Source organism: Bufo gargarizans, chromosome 5 (assembly GCF_014858855.1).
Source record: "Bufo gargarizans isolate SCDJY-AF-19 chromosome 5, ASM1485885v1, whole genome shotgun sequence".
Classification (NCBI taxonomy): domain Eukaryota; kingdom Metazoa; phylum Chordata; class Amphibia; order Anura; family Bufonidae; genus Bufo; species Bufo gargarizans.
Window position 1 is genome coordinate 93856670 of NC_058084.1, and position 14240 is coordinate 93870909.

Below are 14240 nucleotides of genomic sequence, written 5' to 3' on the forward strand. Positions count from 1 at the left end.
TAAAAAGTCTTTAAAAACGGGGAGTGGTATCGGCAGGGAAGGGGGCGGGCTAGCAGGCCCATCTCATTTATCATTTTCTACGCCTGTTTAAGCATAGAAAATGTTCTAAATCTACGCTAGCAAGAAAGCTGGCGTACATTAAGACCGATGGTGGATGCGCTAAAGTTATGTAGAGGTAGGCGCCTCTACATAACTTCTGCAAAAAAAGGGGGTTAGTCAGCACCCCCCAGTGCGCAGGTGCACGCCGCCATGGCAAAGACCTAGAGGAAAAAAAGAGACAATGCAGCAGCACCCTGCAAATCAGATAAAGTGCAATAATGCCAAAAATTATTAGCATTAGCACTATAATTTTTGTCATTATTGTACTTTATCTGATTTGCAGGGTGCTGCTGCATTGTCTCTTTTTTTCCTCTACATAACTTTGGCGCCAGCACAAGGGGCTATTTCATAAATTACCCCTCTTGATCTGACATGATCAGTACACTGAAGGAAATTTAGCACCCTTTTGTTTCATTATTATGCCACTCTCACCACTTTCAAAAAAGACGGTAGAACTGGCTTAGATTTCCTTTTCCGGTACATAAACTTCCAGAAGATGCGCCAAACTTATTAGGAGGCCTGCACATTTTACTTCAGCTCATTTCTGATGCAGACTGGCTCATGAAAAGGCAGGCTTAATAAATTCCTTCCACTGTATATGTCAAGAACTGGTCAGGGACTAAGCCAAGTGTGCACAGACATGGAAGCACAGCACCACTCCAGATGTAGATCACCACAGAGGATAATAGATATCTTATGTTGAGAAGAATATATTTTTATTTTAGAGACACATTTCAAGATCAAATGAGTCTCCTCAACGGTCTACAAACCTCAAGAAAAGCCAAACTCATTTTAGGACTGTATTTTATGGCACTGCTTTTTTCCTTCTTGTTAAGATGGTGCAATGTTTCCAAGTGGAAGTAGAAGAAACATATAATCAGTGGTTATTAGACTTCTTTTTATCTAGTCCTGAAAGAAATTGCATTACACATATCTGGTTGACTTTGGCATAACTAAAGTGTTGTGTAGGAAGCAACTTTTCCCAATACCTAGGGACCAAAGTCAAACCAATCACATCCAAAATTATAGGAAGGCAGTACTATTACTTCTACATGGACAGCAATGTAATCCTGTCTTGGTGGGTCCATTTCACTATACAATTCAATATATTTCCTAATGTTAGTAGATTGTATATAGCATGTTATCATTTAAAGGGGTTATCATGAAAATTATTAATCATCTATTCCAGCTGTCAGGCCCTCCTTGATCATAAGAATGAGGAGTCCCAAGTCTATAAATAGGCAATATTTCTTGGCACATTTAAATGGTTACTAACTTTTTACACAACTTTGCATAAAACAATAGTACAAGTGACCACAATAAACTTTGTAATATGTCTTATCAGAGGCAAACGTCTAGTTCTCCTGTTATCAGCTGCTTATTAGCCCTCCCCCCCCCTTCCCCGCTTATTGCTTTTCAATTAGAAAAAATGCCCTTTTCCCATCCAGGGTGGATCATCTGTGCAAGAGGATCATATTATACATGTCATTGCAAGTCTATGGAGAGGGGAGGGGGTAGGAGTGAGCAGAAACTCAGGAAGTGACAAAGACTGACTACACAGCTACATATGAAGGTTATAGCTCAGCATAGGAGCTTCATTCACAACCATATAGCTCAGTACGTCTCTGTAAAGTCTTCCATTTCCTTGGGCTGCTTCTAAGTGACTGTGAGACAGAAAGGAGATTCTCCTCTACTTTCTGTGAGTAGTGGATGGCAGTTAGTCTGCAAATTAGCCTTGCCCCTAAGTCTTGCACCTGCAATTTGACTGCAATGTTCAGTGCAGACTTAATACAGAAGTACTGCGTACTGCGTCTTGACCATAAGGCTTGGTGGACAGGCATGATTACACTTTCACTGCATGGCCCTGTCAGTCAAAGTGGTGGGGGAGCGGCATGCAAAATGTAACAGAGTGAGCGGATCCTCTAGTTTGATTGAGATATATTTAGTGGCAGATTACCTTTAAAGAGATCATTCAGAACCCCACCTCTTAAAAAGGCTTAAAAAGCCTCATTTACCTCAATTTTGGTGAGCTTTTATTGGACTTATTTTTATACGACAAAGCCAATCAGAAGAGGCAGATGTGTAGGGGGAGGGGCAGAGTAGCCACCTGAACCAATGACGAGACAGGGCATGTTTCTCAGACTACTTCAGACTTCCTGTAGTCACTGTAGCTAAGATGTAGTCACAGAGCACAGTTCTACCCTAATGTAGTTGAGCAAACAAACATCCAAGCAGCAAGCACAGAGGGAAATAAATGCAGGTGATCATCACCTATGGGTACTGAGGGACTTAGTCTAGATTCTAACTGCACATCTGGATATCCACCTTAAAGCTATCAGCGCTCCAGAGATTTCTAGTTTGAACTTTCAAAGGATTGGGAAATCCTGCCTTAGATGAATTACAAGCAATTTGGCATTGTGCATTTCTACCAGTTTGGGGATATTTAAGGTCACAAGGGAGAGTTGAAGAATAGCAGAAAGGGAACTCTTTATTAGTCTTGCTAAATGTATACAATTACATTGTCTTATTTGTTGTATACAAGCCATTCTTATTCTCTCCATGTGAAGTACTTTTATAGGATTTTATTGAGGCTTTGTTAGCATATTTTGGTGTGTTGACGACTATACCTTGTCAGCTCGAATAACTCATTTGGTGATTTTAAGGGAATGCGATAAGGATAGAAATTGCTAAGATGCAGGGACCGCATACCCCTTCAGGAATACAGCACAAAGCTGACTTTCCCTCTATTCTTCAGACAAGAAAGGACTTAACCTGCTTAGGCAGTCAATGTGGAAGAGGGAATATGAAGTACGACTGTGCAATGTTATTATCCCTGTGCTAGCTCTCCAATCCTTCATGGCAATAAGGCTGCTATTGTTCTGTAATCCAGGCTGCCAGAAGACATAAGCAATAAAAAAAAGAGCAGCACAGACTTTCTAGGCCCTATGTATTTGTCAGAGGGTCGTCTAAGACAAAATATGACATATTCTCAGAGATTAAACTTCCTCCGAGAATTATGGCCTTTTGCTTGCATTAGCTCTGCCAACAAAAGACTCAGCCGAACTCAGCTACATAATACCAAACCTTTCTCAAAGCAGATGGGTTACATAGAAAAATGTCATTCCTCAAGATGAGCTAATGAAAAACACATGAAAAATTGTTTTGCCGTTTTCTAGTACAGAATGTAATGGATCTCGATTTTTCAGGGTTGTCAGAATAGCTCAGTTGCCTCACCAAATCTCAATTCAGAAAGTGTCCCAGTGCTGTGTCTAGTTCAGTCCATCTAGGTTCTTAACCCTTTGGCTGGTTTCAGACGAGCGAGTGTCACGCTCTGGACTCGAAGCGCAGTACCCGTCCTGAACTTCCAGCACTACCGGAGTCGCATAGCTTTATATTGATTTATGATGCCATGTAACCCTTAGACTTCCGGAATGTATTGGATAACACTGACACTTTATGCCAGTGTTATCTAATACATTCCAGACCTCTAAGGGTTATATAGCATCATAAATCAATATGCAACCCCGGCGGCGCTGAAAATAAAGGACGGGAGCTGTGCTCCGAGTCCTGAGCATGACACTCACCTGAAACCAGTCTTTGTCTACCTACAGTGCCTTGCAAAAGTATTCCCCCCCCTGACTTTTTTCATATTTTGTTACATTACAGCCTTAAGTTCAATATATTGTTAACCTGAATTTTATGTGATGGATCAGAACACAATAGTCTAAGGTGGTGAAGTGAAATTTGAAAAATATATAAATAAAGCTATTGTTTAGAAATAAAAAACAGAAAATTGGCATGTGCGTATGTATTCACCCCCTTTGTTAGGAAGCCCATAAAATGCTCTGTTGCAACCAATTACCTTCAGAAGTTACATAATTAGTGACATGATGTCCACCTGTGTGCAATCTAAGTGTCACATGATCTGTCATTACATATACACACTTTTTTTTAAAGGCCCCAGAGGCTGCAACACCTAAGCAAGAGGCATCACTAACCAAACACTGCCATGAAGACCAAGGAACTCTCCAAACAAGTAAGGGACAATGTTGTTGAGAAGTACAAGTCAGGGTTAGGTTATAAAAAAATATCCAAATCTTTGATGATCCCCAGGAGCACCATCAAATCCATCATAACCAAATGGAAAGAACATGGCACAACAGCAACCCTGCCAAGAGACGGCCGCCCACCAAAACTCACGGACCGAGCAAGAAGGGCATTAATCAGAGAGGCAGCACAGAGACCTAAGGTAACCCTGGAGGAGCTGCAGAGTTCCACAACAGAGACTGAAGTATCTGTACATAGGACGACAATAAGCCGTACGCTCCATAGAGTTGGGCTTTAAGGCAGAGTGGCCAGAAAAAAGCCATTACTTTTAGCAAAAAAACGAAAAGGCACGTTGTGAGTTTGTGAAAAGTCATGTGGGAGACTCCCAAAATGGATGGAGGAAGGTGATCTGGTCTGATGAGACTAAAATTGAACTTTTTCGACCATCAAAGAAAACGCTATGTCTGGCGCAAACCCAACACATCACATAACCCAAAGAACACCATCCACACAGGGTAAACATGCTGGTGGCAGCATCATGCTGTGGGGATGTTTTTTAGTAGCCGGGACTGGGAAACTGGTCGGAGTTGAGGGAAAGATGGATGGTGCTAAATACAGGGATATTCTTGAGCAAAACCTGTCCCACTCTGTGCGTGATTTGAGGCTAGGACAGAGGTTCACCTTCCAGCAGGACAATGACCCCAAACACACTGCTAAAGCAACACTTGAGTGGTTTAAGGGGAAACATGTAAATGTGTGGGAATGGCCTAGTCAAAGCCCAGATCTTAATTCATTAAAAAATCTGTGGTCAGACTTAAAGATTACTGTTCACAAGCGCAAACCATCCAACTTGAAAGAGCTGGAGCAGTTTTGCCAGGAGGAATGGGCAAAAATCCCAGTGGTAAGATGTGGCAAGCTCATAGAGACTTATCCAAAGGGACTTGGAGCTGTGATTGCCGCAAAAGGTGGCTCTACAAAGTATTGACTTTAGGGGGTGAATAGTTATGCACATTTACTTTTTCTGTTATTTTGTCCTATTTGTTGTTTGCTTCACAATAAATAAAAACAAACATCTTCAAAGTTGTAGGCATGTTCTGTAAATTAAATTATGCAAATCCTCAAACAATCCATGTTAATTCCAGGTTGTGAGGCACCAAAATACGGAAAAAGTTAAGGGGGTGAATACTTTTGCAAGGCACTGTATTTACACAGGTTTAAAACTCTGGTATTTGAGCATGAAAGGCAGAGTTTTATAGACAATGGCATACACAGAACTCATAGAATCCCATAGCAAAACTTAGCTATAATAAGATGGTGAAATGAAAAAAGGTCCATATGGAACACTCACGTGCATCAGCTTCCTCAGGGTATAGGGGTCTCCATTGAGCAGGATAGCAGCATCAACTAATATGCATCAGTATCAGATAATTATCTCACCGATTATTGACATTGGGCATCCACCATTAGGGTGTGCCTCTGGGCTGAGCCAGTTTTTAGGGATCTGACAGGGCCAGACTTTCCGATACCTAGCCCCAGACTAGCCTTCGGAGTCCAGTTGCTTATTGATTATCATTATAGCAGTGTTACATTGGGGTAGACATTGTTAGCCCGAATTGGGCCCTTTTATATAGTATGTATTAAAAGTTATGTTTTAATTGGGTTATGCTTTCTGTGATATGATTTAGATTTTTGCATGACCGACATTCGTGATTATCTACTCTTATGTGTCTTGGACAAAACTTAGTAATGCACCCAGTTAACCAGTATGTGTGGGGCAATCACTCCAAGGAGATGACAAGCACAATGTCCCAGATTTCTGATGAATTTACCTTTTTTATTATTAAAGGGGTATTCCCATCTTCACTTTTGATGCTTACCTTCGTCCAGCGCGACGTTTACTTACTGGATTCGGCGGTGCTTGATTGACGTCTTCTCCCGGCCAGGCCGCGCTTGCGAAGGAGGCTGAAGTTTTTCTCCCGGCTGGGCAATGTCCTGAATGTGCACGCTGCCGCGCATGCGCCATGATGACTTATTCCTGGCCTGTATAGTACAGAGCCGGCGTGCGCGTTCGCGGCTCTGTACTATACTGGCCAGGAAGAAGTCATCATGGTGCATGCGCGGCGGTGTGTGCGCGTTCAGGACATTGCGCGGCCTGGCCGGGAGAGAATCTTCAGTCTTCTGCGCAAGCGTGGCCCGGCGGGATTCGACAGGAGAGGTGGCCGTAACCAGGGGAGACGAAAGACAACAATCAGGTGAGAGGGGACGTATTTTCTCAAAAAGGGTGGGAATTGGGTAATAAAATGTATTTACAAAAATTATCACTGTCAAATCATTACGAGATTTAACAGTGATCATTGTGATGGGAATACCCCCTTTAAGTGGAAATCATTTTAATTATAAAAATTTGTAATAAAAAAAGTTGCCCTCCACCTAACTCACTTTATTTGGCTTCGAAGTGGAATAGGTGCTTCATAAGTATGGCACTCATTCTTAGCATCATATTTCTTGATGTATACACTGACAAATCTGCTACCCGTCTATTACAAAGCTGGCTGACTGCAGCCACCACTAGAGGGGAGCTCAGCACATAGAATGTATACAGTTACCATTTACTGAAATGGAAGCTGGAATAATTCCTTTGCATTGAGCTCCCCCTAATGGCAGCTGCATGAAAATGCTGTGTTTTTTTGGCGGGAAAAGAAGAGGGAGCATGGCCCTGTCCCCCTACCCATAGCATGTGCGTAGTCTGCCTCCATGAAAGTAGAAAGGCAAAGTATATAATTGTAGGTTTCTATTAAAAGCATGCTCTTCTTCTTATAATTTTTGCTCATTAACCTCAACACCTAAAGAACCAACACTTAGTAATTTACTTCCTATAGAAATTAGGTCACCAAGCTAAAATCATGAGGACTATTATTTATTCATTGTATGCTTCATGTAATCTTCACATGTATATAAAATCAAAATGGTTTTGTGTACACATTGTATAGAGATGAGTTACTCAGAGTGAAATAAATCCAATGAAATGTGACATTCATCCTAAAATAAGACTCAGATTCAATGCTGGAGAGCAGAACTTGTGTCTAAGACCCATTTATGGTTCAGTCTCAGTCACCCTCCCCACACACTCCAGCCAATCTTAGTAAAGAGTACAGTTTAGGATGCTGATTTGGGGAGAAGAAAAATTCTCTCATCATGCTTGTAACAAGATGATGAAGATGAAACTTTCATTTCTGCATGGTCTGGCATGGAGGACATACAGGGTTTCTGACATGGAGGACATCCAGTGTTTCTGGCATGGAGGACATACAGGGTTTCTGATATGGAGGACATCCAGGGATTCTGGCATGGAGGACATCCAGGGTTTCTGATATGGAGGACATACAGGGTTTCTGACATGGAGGACATCCAGGGATTCTGGCATGGAGGACATACAGGGTTTCTGACATGGAGGACATCCAGTGTTTCTGGCATGGAGGACATACAGGGTTTCTGATATGGAGGACATCCAGGGATTCTGGCATGGAGGACATCCAGGGTTTCTGATATGGAGGACATCCAGGGTTTCTGAGATGGAGGACATCCAGGGATTCTGGCATGGAGGACATACAGGGTTTCTTTCATCTTAATGCCCTAGGGCTAGCTGTTGTTGGGTACTGCCACTATTCATATATGGTACTATCTGGGTACTGTATGCACAATTTACCTGGTGACTATATGGTATTATCCAGGAACTGCTATGTATCTTGGAACTGAATGACACTTTCAGGTTAGTGAGAGGAATAATATAAGCAATGTATGTATTATTTATGAAGGTATAATATATATGGGCTATATTGAGTAACTACAACATACGGTAAATTCCCAAAAAGTTGGTACGTTGTGTAAAATGTTAATAGATGTAAATAAAAACAGAATGCAATGATTTGAAAATTTCATAGACCCATATTTTTATTCACAATAGATGATATAACACATAGCAAATGTTGAAAGTGAGACCTTTTACCATTTCATAAAAAATGACTAATTTAAAACTTGATAGCAGCAACGCATCTCAGAAAAGTTGGGAGTGGGCTACGTCTACCATTATGTAGCACCCCTTTTCTTTTAACAACAGTCTGTGAACGTCTGGAACATGAGGAGACCAATTCCTGGAGTTTAGAGAGAGGAATGTTGTCCCCCTTCTTGTCTGATGTAGGATTCTAGCTGCTCAATCAGTCCTTTGCTGTATTTTTGTTGTTGTTTTATAATGCTCCAAATATTTTCTATTGGGGTAATGTCTGTACTGCAGGCCAGTTTAGCATCCGGACCCTTCTTCTGTGAAGCCATGCTGTTATGATAGATGCAGTATCTGGTCGTTTTAAAACCTCCATTTACTGTTCAGCACTGATCGTGCCATAGCAGATGTGCACGCTGCCCATGCCATAGGCACTAATGCATCCCCATACTATCAGAGATGCAGGCTTTTGAAAAGTTTACCGATAAGCAGTAGATATAGTTGTTTGCAGATTGGTGATCCTCTGCCCATTTTTGCATCTGAGAGACTCTGCCTCTCTTAGGCTACTTTCACATTAGCGTTTGGGGCTCCGCTTGTGAGTTCCGTTTGAAGGCTCTCACAAGCGGCCCGAACGGATCCGTCCAGCACTAATGCATTCTGAGTGGATGAGGATCCGCTCAGAATGCATCAGTCTGGCACCGTCTGTCCTCCGCTCCGCTCAGCAGGCGGACACCCGGGTGTCCGCCTGGCCGTGCGGAGGCAAACGGATCCGTCCAGAGTTACAATGGAAGTCAATGGGGACGGATCCGTTCGAAGGTGACACAATATGGCTCAATTTTCAAACGGATCCGTCCCCCATTGACTTTCAATGTAAAGTCTGGACGGATCCGTCTGAATACAAATTGTACTTAGACTTTTTTAGTAAAATATAATGCAGACGGTTCCGCATTATAGGAGCGGATCCGTCTGTGCAGACACCAGACGGATCCGCTCCGAACGCAAGTGTGAAAGTAGCCTAACATGCTCTTTTTATACTGAGTTGTGTGACTTAGTAGCAAATTGCTTTATTAGTACCACTTACTTTTCCAGCCTTTTGTTTCCCCTGTCCCATACGTTGCTGCCATCAAGTTTTAAATGAGTTTATTTTTTATCATGAAATGGTAAAATGTCTCACTTTCAACATCTGACTTGTGTTCCAAGATCTATTGTGAATAAAAATATGGGTCTAGGAGATTTGCAAATTATTGCATTTTGCATTTATTGGCATTTATTTCTATTTTACACAGTGTCCCAACTTTTTATATCATTTAATATGTGCGATCACGAGGCTGCTGGCCCCTTATAACAGACTTACTGTATCTATGTCCAGTTATAATACTAAGTAGACTCTCCTAGATTGTATTTGTGAACCTATGCTATCTCTCCTTTATAACATGGTGGCTTATCTGCATCTATCCTTGTATTTTTCTTTCTATATTAGAAATATTTGTGTTAAGTAAGAAACCAAAAACAGAATTCAGTCATTTCACTTCTGCCAAAATTGCAGAGCTTGAAGGCTCTGTACGCCTTCAAGAGCATTCTTTTTACTGATTTTAGGCTAAACATAATTTCTTCAATTGGTCTTTAGTAAAGATATTGAGCCATTCTATCACAAAAAAATAACTGTTTGTCTAGCTAAACCTTATCTCTATACAGTAACTAAAAAGTCATAATTATTTAAGCCACATTCTTATCAGTAAGGTAGGAATTGAGCTATAATGAGTGTTTCTAATGTCAGAGATAAGGAGCCGGCAGCTGAGCTGCCTGATGGAACACAGTAAAAATACAGATCCTGCTATGTGAATACTTACTTGTTTCAGCTCCCATTCATGATGATCTCCACTTCCATCCTGTCCTATCCTGATCTTGTAAATGTTGCCAATACTTGGAATTTCCACCTGGAAAGGTACAGCATGGAAGATAATATTCAAGATAAAGTAATATTCAGGTTATTTTACACAGAAGTACTGTTTGTTGTAAAATTGCAGGTGACCTCAATGCTTCCCTATTGGGGGGGAGTCGCAGGTACATATTTTCTCCTCCTTTAGGTTATTTGATGACCAGTTTTCTTATAATAATATAATATTTTATTTAGAGAGAAAGTGTTATCAGTGACCAATATGAAATAATACATGGCATTTTTTCATAGCATTATCCTTTTTAGGCACTTTAGTTAGAGAATAAATAAGATATCGCTCTAAGAAATAAGAATGGATATTGCATAGTGTCTTAGAGGGGTTTTCCGGGATTTTTATACTGATGACCTATGCTCAGGATAGGTCATCAATATCTGGTTGGTGGGATCCGACACTCGGGACCCCTGCCTATCTCCTGTGATTGCTGCGGCCTTCTACTTGCTTACCAAGCACAGCGCCTTTCCTGATGATAGGTCATCAGTATAAAAATCCTGGGAATACCCCTTTAAGGCTACTTTCACACTGGCGTTTCTGGGTCCGCCTGTGAGATCCGTTCAGGGCTGTCACAAGCTGCCCAAAATGGATCAGTTCAGCCCCAATGCATTCTGAATGGATAAGGATCCATTTAGAATGCATCAGTTTGGCTGAGTTTGGTCTCCAGTCCGCTTTTGAGGCGTACACCAAAACGCAGTTTGCAGCGTTTTGAATTCCGCCTGACCATATGGAGCCACACGGATCCATCCTGACTTACAATGTAAGTCAATGGGGACGAATCCGTTTTCACTGACCCAATATGGTGCAATTGAAAACGGATCCGTCCCCCATTGATTTTCAATGAAAGTCAGGACAGATCCGTTTTGACTTAGGCCTCTTTCACACTTCAGCGTGTCCAGATTAGGTCCGGATGCGTCCCGGTGCATTGCGGCACAAGTAGGTATGCAATTGCAGTTTTGACTGCGATTGCATTCCGTTGTTCAGTTTTTATTGCGCGGGTGCAATGCGTTTTGCACGCGAGTGATAAAAAACTGAATGTGGTACCCAGACCCGAACTTCTTCACAGAAGATCAGGTTTGGGTTCAAGGTTGTGTAGATTGTATTTCCCCTTATAACATGGTTATAAGGGAAAATAATAGCATTCTGAATATAGAATGCATAGTACAATAGGGCTGGAGGGGTTAAAAAATAATAATAATAATTTAACTCACCTTAATCCACTTGTTCGTGCAGCCGCCATCTCTTCTGTCTTCTTCTGTGAGGAATAGGACCTTTGATGACATCATTACGCTCATCACATGGTCCGTCACATGATCCATCAGTGACATCATCAAAGGTCCTTTTCCTCACAGATGAAGACAGAAGAGATGCCGGGCTGCGCGAACAAGTGGATTAAGGTGAGTTTAATATTTTTTTTTTTTTTTTAACCCCTCCAGCCCTATTGTACTATGCATTCTGTATTCAGAATGCAATTATTTTCCCTTATAACCATGTTATGTTAATGATCGGGTCCCCATCCCGATCGTCACCTAGCAACTGTTTGTGAAAATCACACCGCATCCACACTTGCTTGCGGATGCTCGCGATTTTCACGCAACCCCATTCATTTCTATGGGGCCTGCGTTACGTGAAAAACGCACAAAGAGGAGCATGCTGCGATTTTCACGCAACGCACAAGTGATGCGTGAAAATCACTGCTCATGTGCACAGCCCCATAGAAATGAATGGGTCCGGATTCAGTGCGGGTGCAATGTGTTCACCTCATGCATTGCACCCGCGCGGAAATCTCACCCGTGTGAAAGGGGCCTTAGACTTTTTTTTTAAAGAATAATGCAAACTGATCTGTTCTGAACGGATACAAGCGTTTGCATTATCGGTGCGGATGTGTCTGTGCAGATACAAGACGGATCCGCACCGAACGCAGGTGTGAAAATAGCCTAAGGCATGCAACTATAGGATTTACGTATAATCAAAATGTAACCTGCTGCAAAATAATCCACAGGCAGCAGGTTACAGATCTCAAGATGCAGAGCAGATTCATATATAGTTTTGTGGGCAAAGACTCAGTAAAACTTGTCATTTATACATTTAAATTCCAGCTTATTTTGAGCTTTGCAGTCCAGGAGGCGGTTCTATCAGTGATTGACAGCCTTCCCTCTATGGCTGTGTATACAGAGATAGCTGTCAATCACTGATAGGACCGCCTCCTGGACTTCAACGTGCAGAAAGAACAGGAATTTAAATGAATGAAATACAATGTGCTCAGCTCCTCCTGCTTTATAACATGCTGTCTTCAGCTCAGACTGTTCAACATGAAAGGTTCCCTTTAATCTAAATTGCAAGGTGATCCCTTGAGTGGTGAATAGTCTTAGTTGGACCATCACTGGACAGAAAATGTTTAAAAGGAATGTGTCATCAGAAAATGACCTTTTATGTCACGTTTTAGCGTTAAACATATTTAAAAAAAATATTTGATGCGTTTGTTTTAATTCTCGTTATTCTCGCTCTGCACAGGTCACAGATCATGCCTAGAAAACTCTTATATACAGTTGCAAGAAAAAGTATGTGAACCCTTTGGAATGATGGATTTCTGCACAGATTGGTCATAAAATGTGATCTGATCTTCATCTAAGTCACAAGAATAGACAATCACAGTCTGCTTAAACTAATAACACACAAAGAATTAAATGTTACCATGTTTTTATTGCACACACCATGTAAATATTCACAGTTCAGATGGAAAAAGTATGTGAACCCTTGGATTTAATAACTGGTTGAACCTCCTTTGGCAGCAATAACTTCAACCAAACGTTTCCTGTTGTTGCAGATCAGACGTGCGCAACGGTCAGGAGTAATTCTTGACTATGGCTGGTGTGAATCGCTCTCTTGAGGTCATGCCACAGCATCTCAATCGGGTTGAGGTCAGGACTCTGACTGGGCCACTCCAGAAGGCGTATTTTCTTCTGTTTAAGCCATTCTGTTGTTGATTTACTTCTATGCTTTGGGTCGTTGTCCTGTTGCAACATCCATCTTCTGTTGAGCTTCAGCTGGTGGACAGATGGCCTTAAGTTCTCCTGCAAAATGTCTTGATAAACGTAGGAATTCATTTTTCCTTCGATGACAGCAATCCGTCCAGGCCCTGACGCAGCAAAGCAGCGCCAAACCATGATGCCCCCACCACCATACTTTACAGTTGGGATGAGGTTTTGATGTTGGTGTGCTGTGCCTCTTTTTCTCCAAACAGTGTGTGTTTCTTCCAAACAACTCAACTTTGGTTTCATCTGTCCACAGAATATTTTGCCAGTACTGCTGTGGAACATCCAGATGCTCTTGTGCAAACTGTAAATGTGCAGCAATCTTTTTTTTTGGGACATCAGTGGCTTCCTCTGTGGTATCCTCCCATGAAATCCATTCTTGTTAGTGTTTTACGTATCGTAGAGTCGCTAATAGGGATGTTAGCATATGCCAGAGACTTTTGTAAGTCTTTAGCTGACACTCTAGGATTCTTCTTCACCTCATTGAGCAGTCTGCGCTGTGCTCTTGCAGTCATCTTTACAGGACGGACACTCCTAGGGAGAGTAGCAGCAGTGCTGAACTTTCTCCATTTATAGACAATTTGTCTTACCGTGGACTGATGAACAGCAAGGCTTTTGGAGATACTTTTATAATCCTTTGTAGCTTTATGCAAGTCAACAATTCTTAATCGTAGGTCTTCTGAGAGCTCTTTTGTGCGAGGCATCATTCACATCAGGCAATGCTTCTTGTGAAAAGCAAACCCAGAACTGGTGTGTGTTTTTTATAGGGCAGCTGTAACCAACACCTCTAATCATCTCATTGATTGGACTCTAGTTGGCTGACACCTTACTCCAATAAGCTCTTGGAGATGCCATTAGTCTAGGGGTTTGCATACTTTTTCCACATGCACTGAGAGTGTTTACATGGTGTGTTCAATAAAAACATGGTAACATTTAATTATTTGTGTGTTATTAGTTTAAGCAGACTGTGATTGTCTATTGTTGTGACTTAGATGAAGATCAGATCACATTTTATGACCAATTTGTGTAGAAATCCATATCATTCCAAAGGGTTCACATACTTTTTCTTGCAACTGTAAGTCAATGAGGTCAGCTCCTGTCCATTGTCAGGAA

General features: G+C 41.6%; 1 protein-coding gene across 1 annotated transcript in view; it reads right to left on the minus strand.

Annotated features, from left to right (window-relative positions):
- The window catches only part of RP1 (RP1 axonemal microtubule associated), a 659535-nt gene that overhangs the window by 445261 nt on the left and 200034 nt on the right, over positions 1 to 14240 (minus strand). Inside the window, exon 19 of the mRNA XM_044295389.1 lies at positions 9994 to 10080. Coding sequence (XP_044151324.1) covers positions 9994 to 10080 — 87 coding nt within the window. The remainder of the gene's footprint in view (positions 1 to 9993; positions 10081 to 14240) is intronic.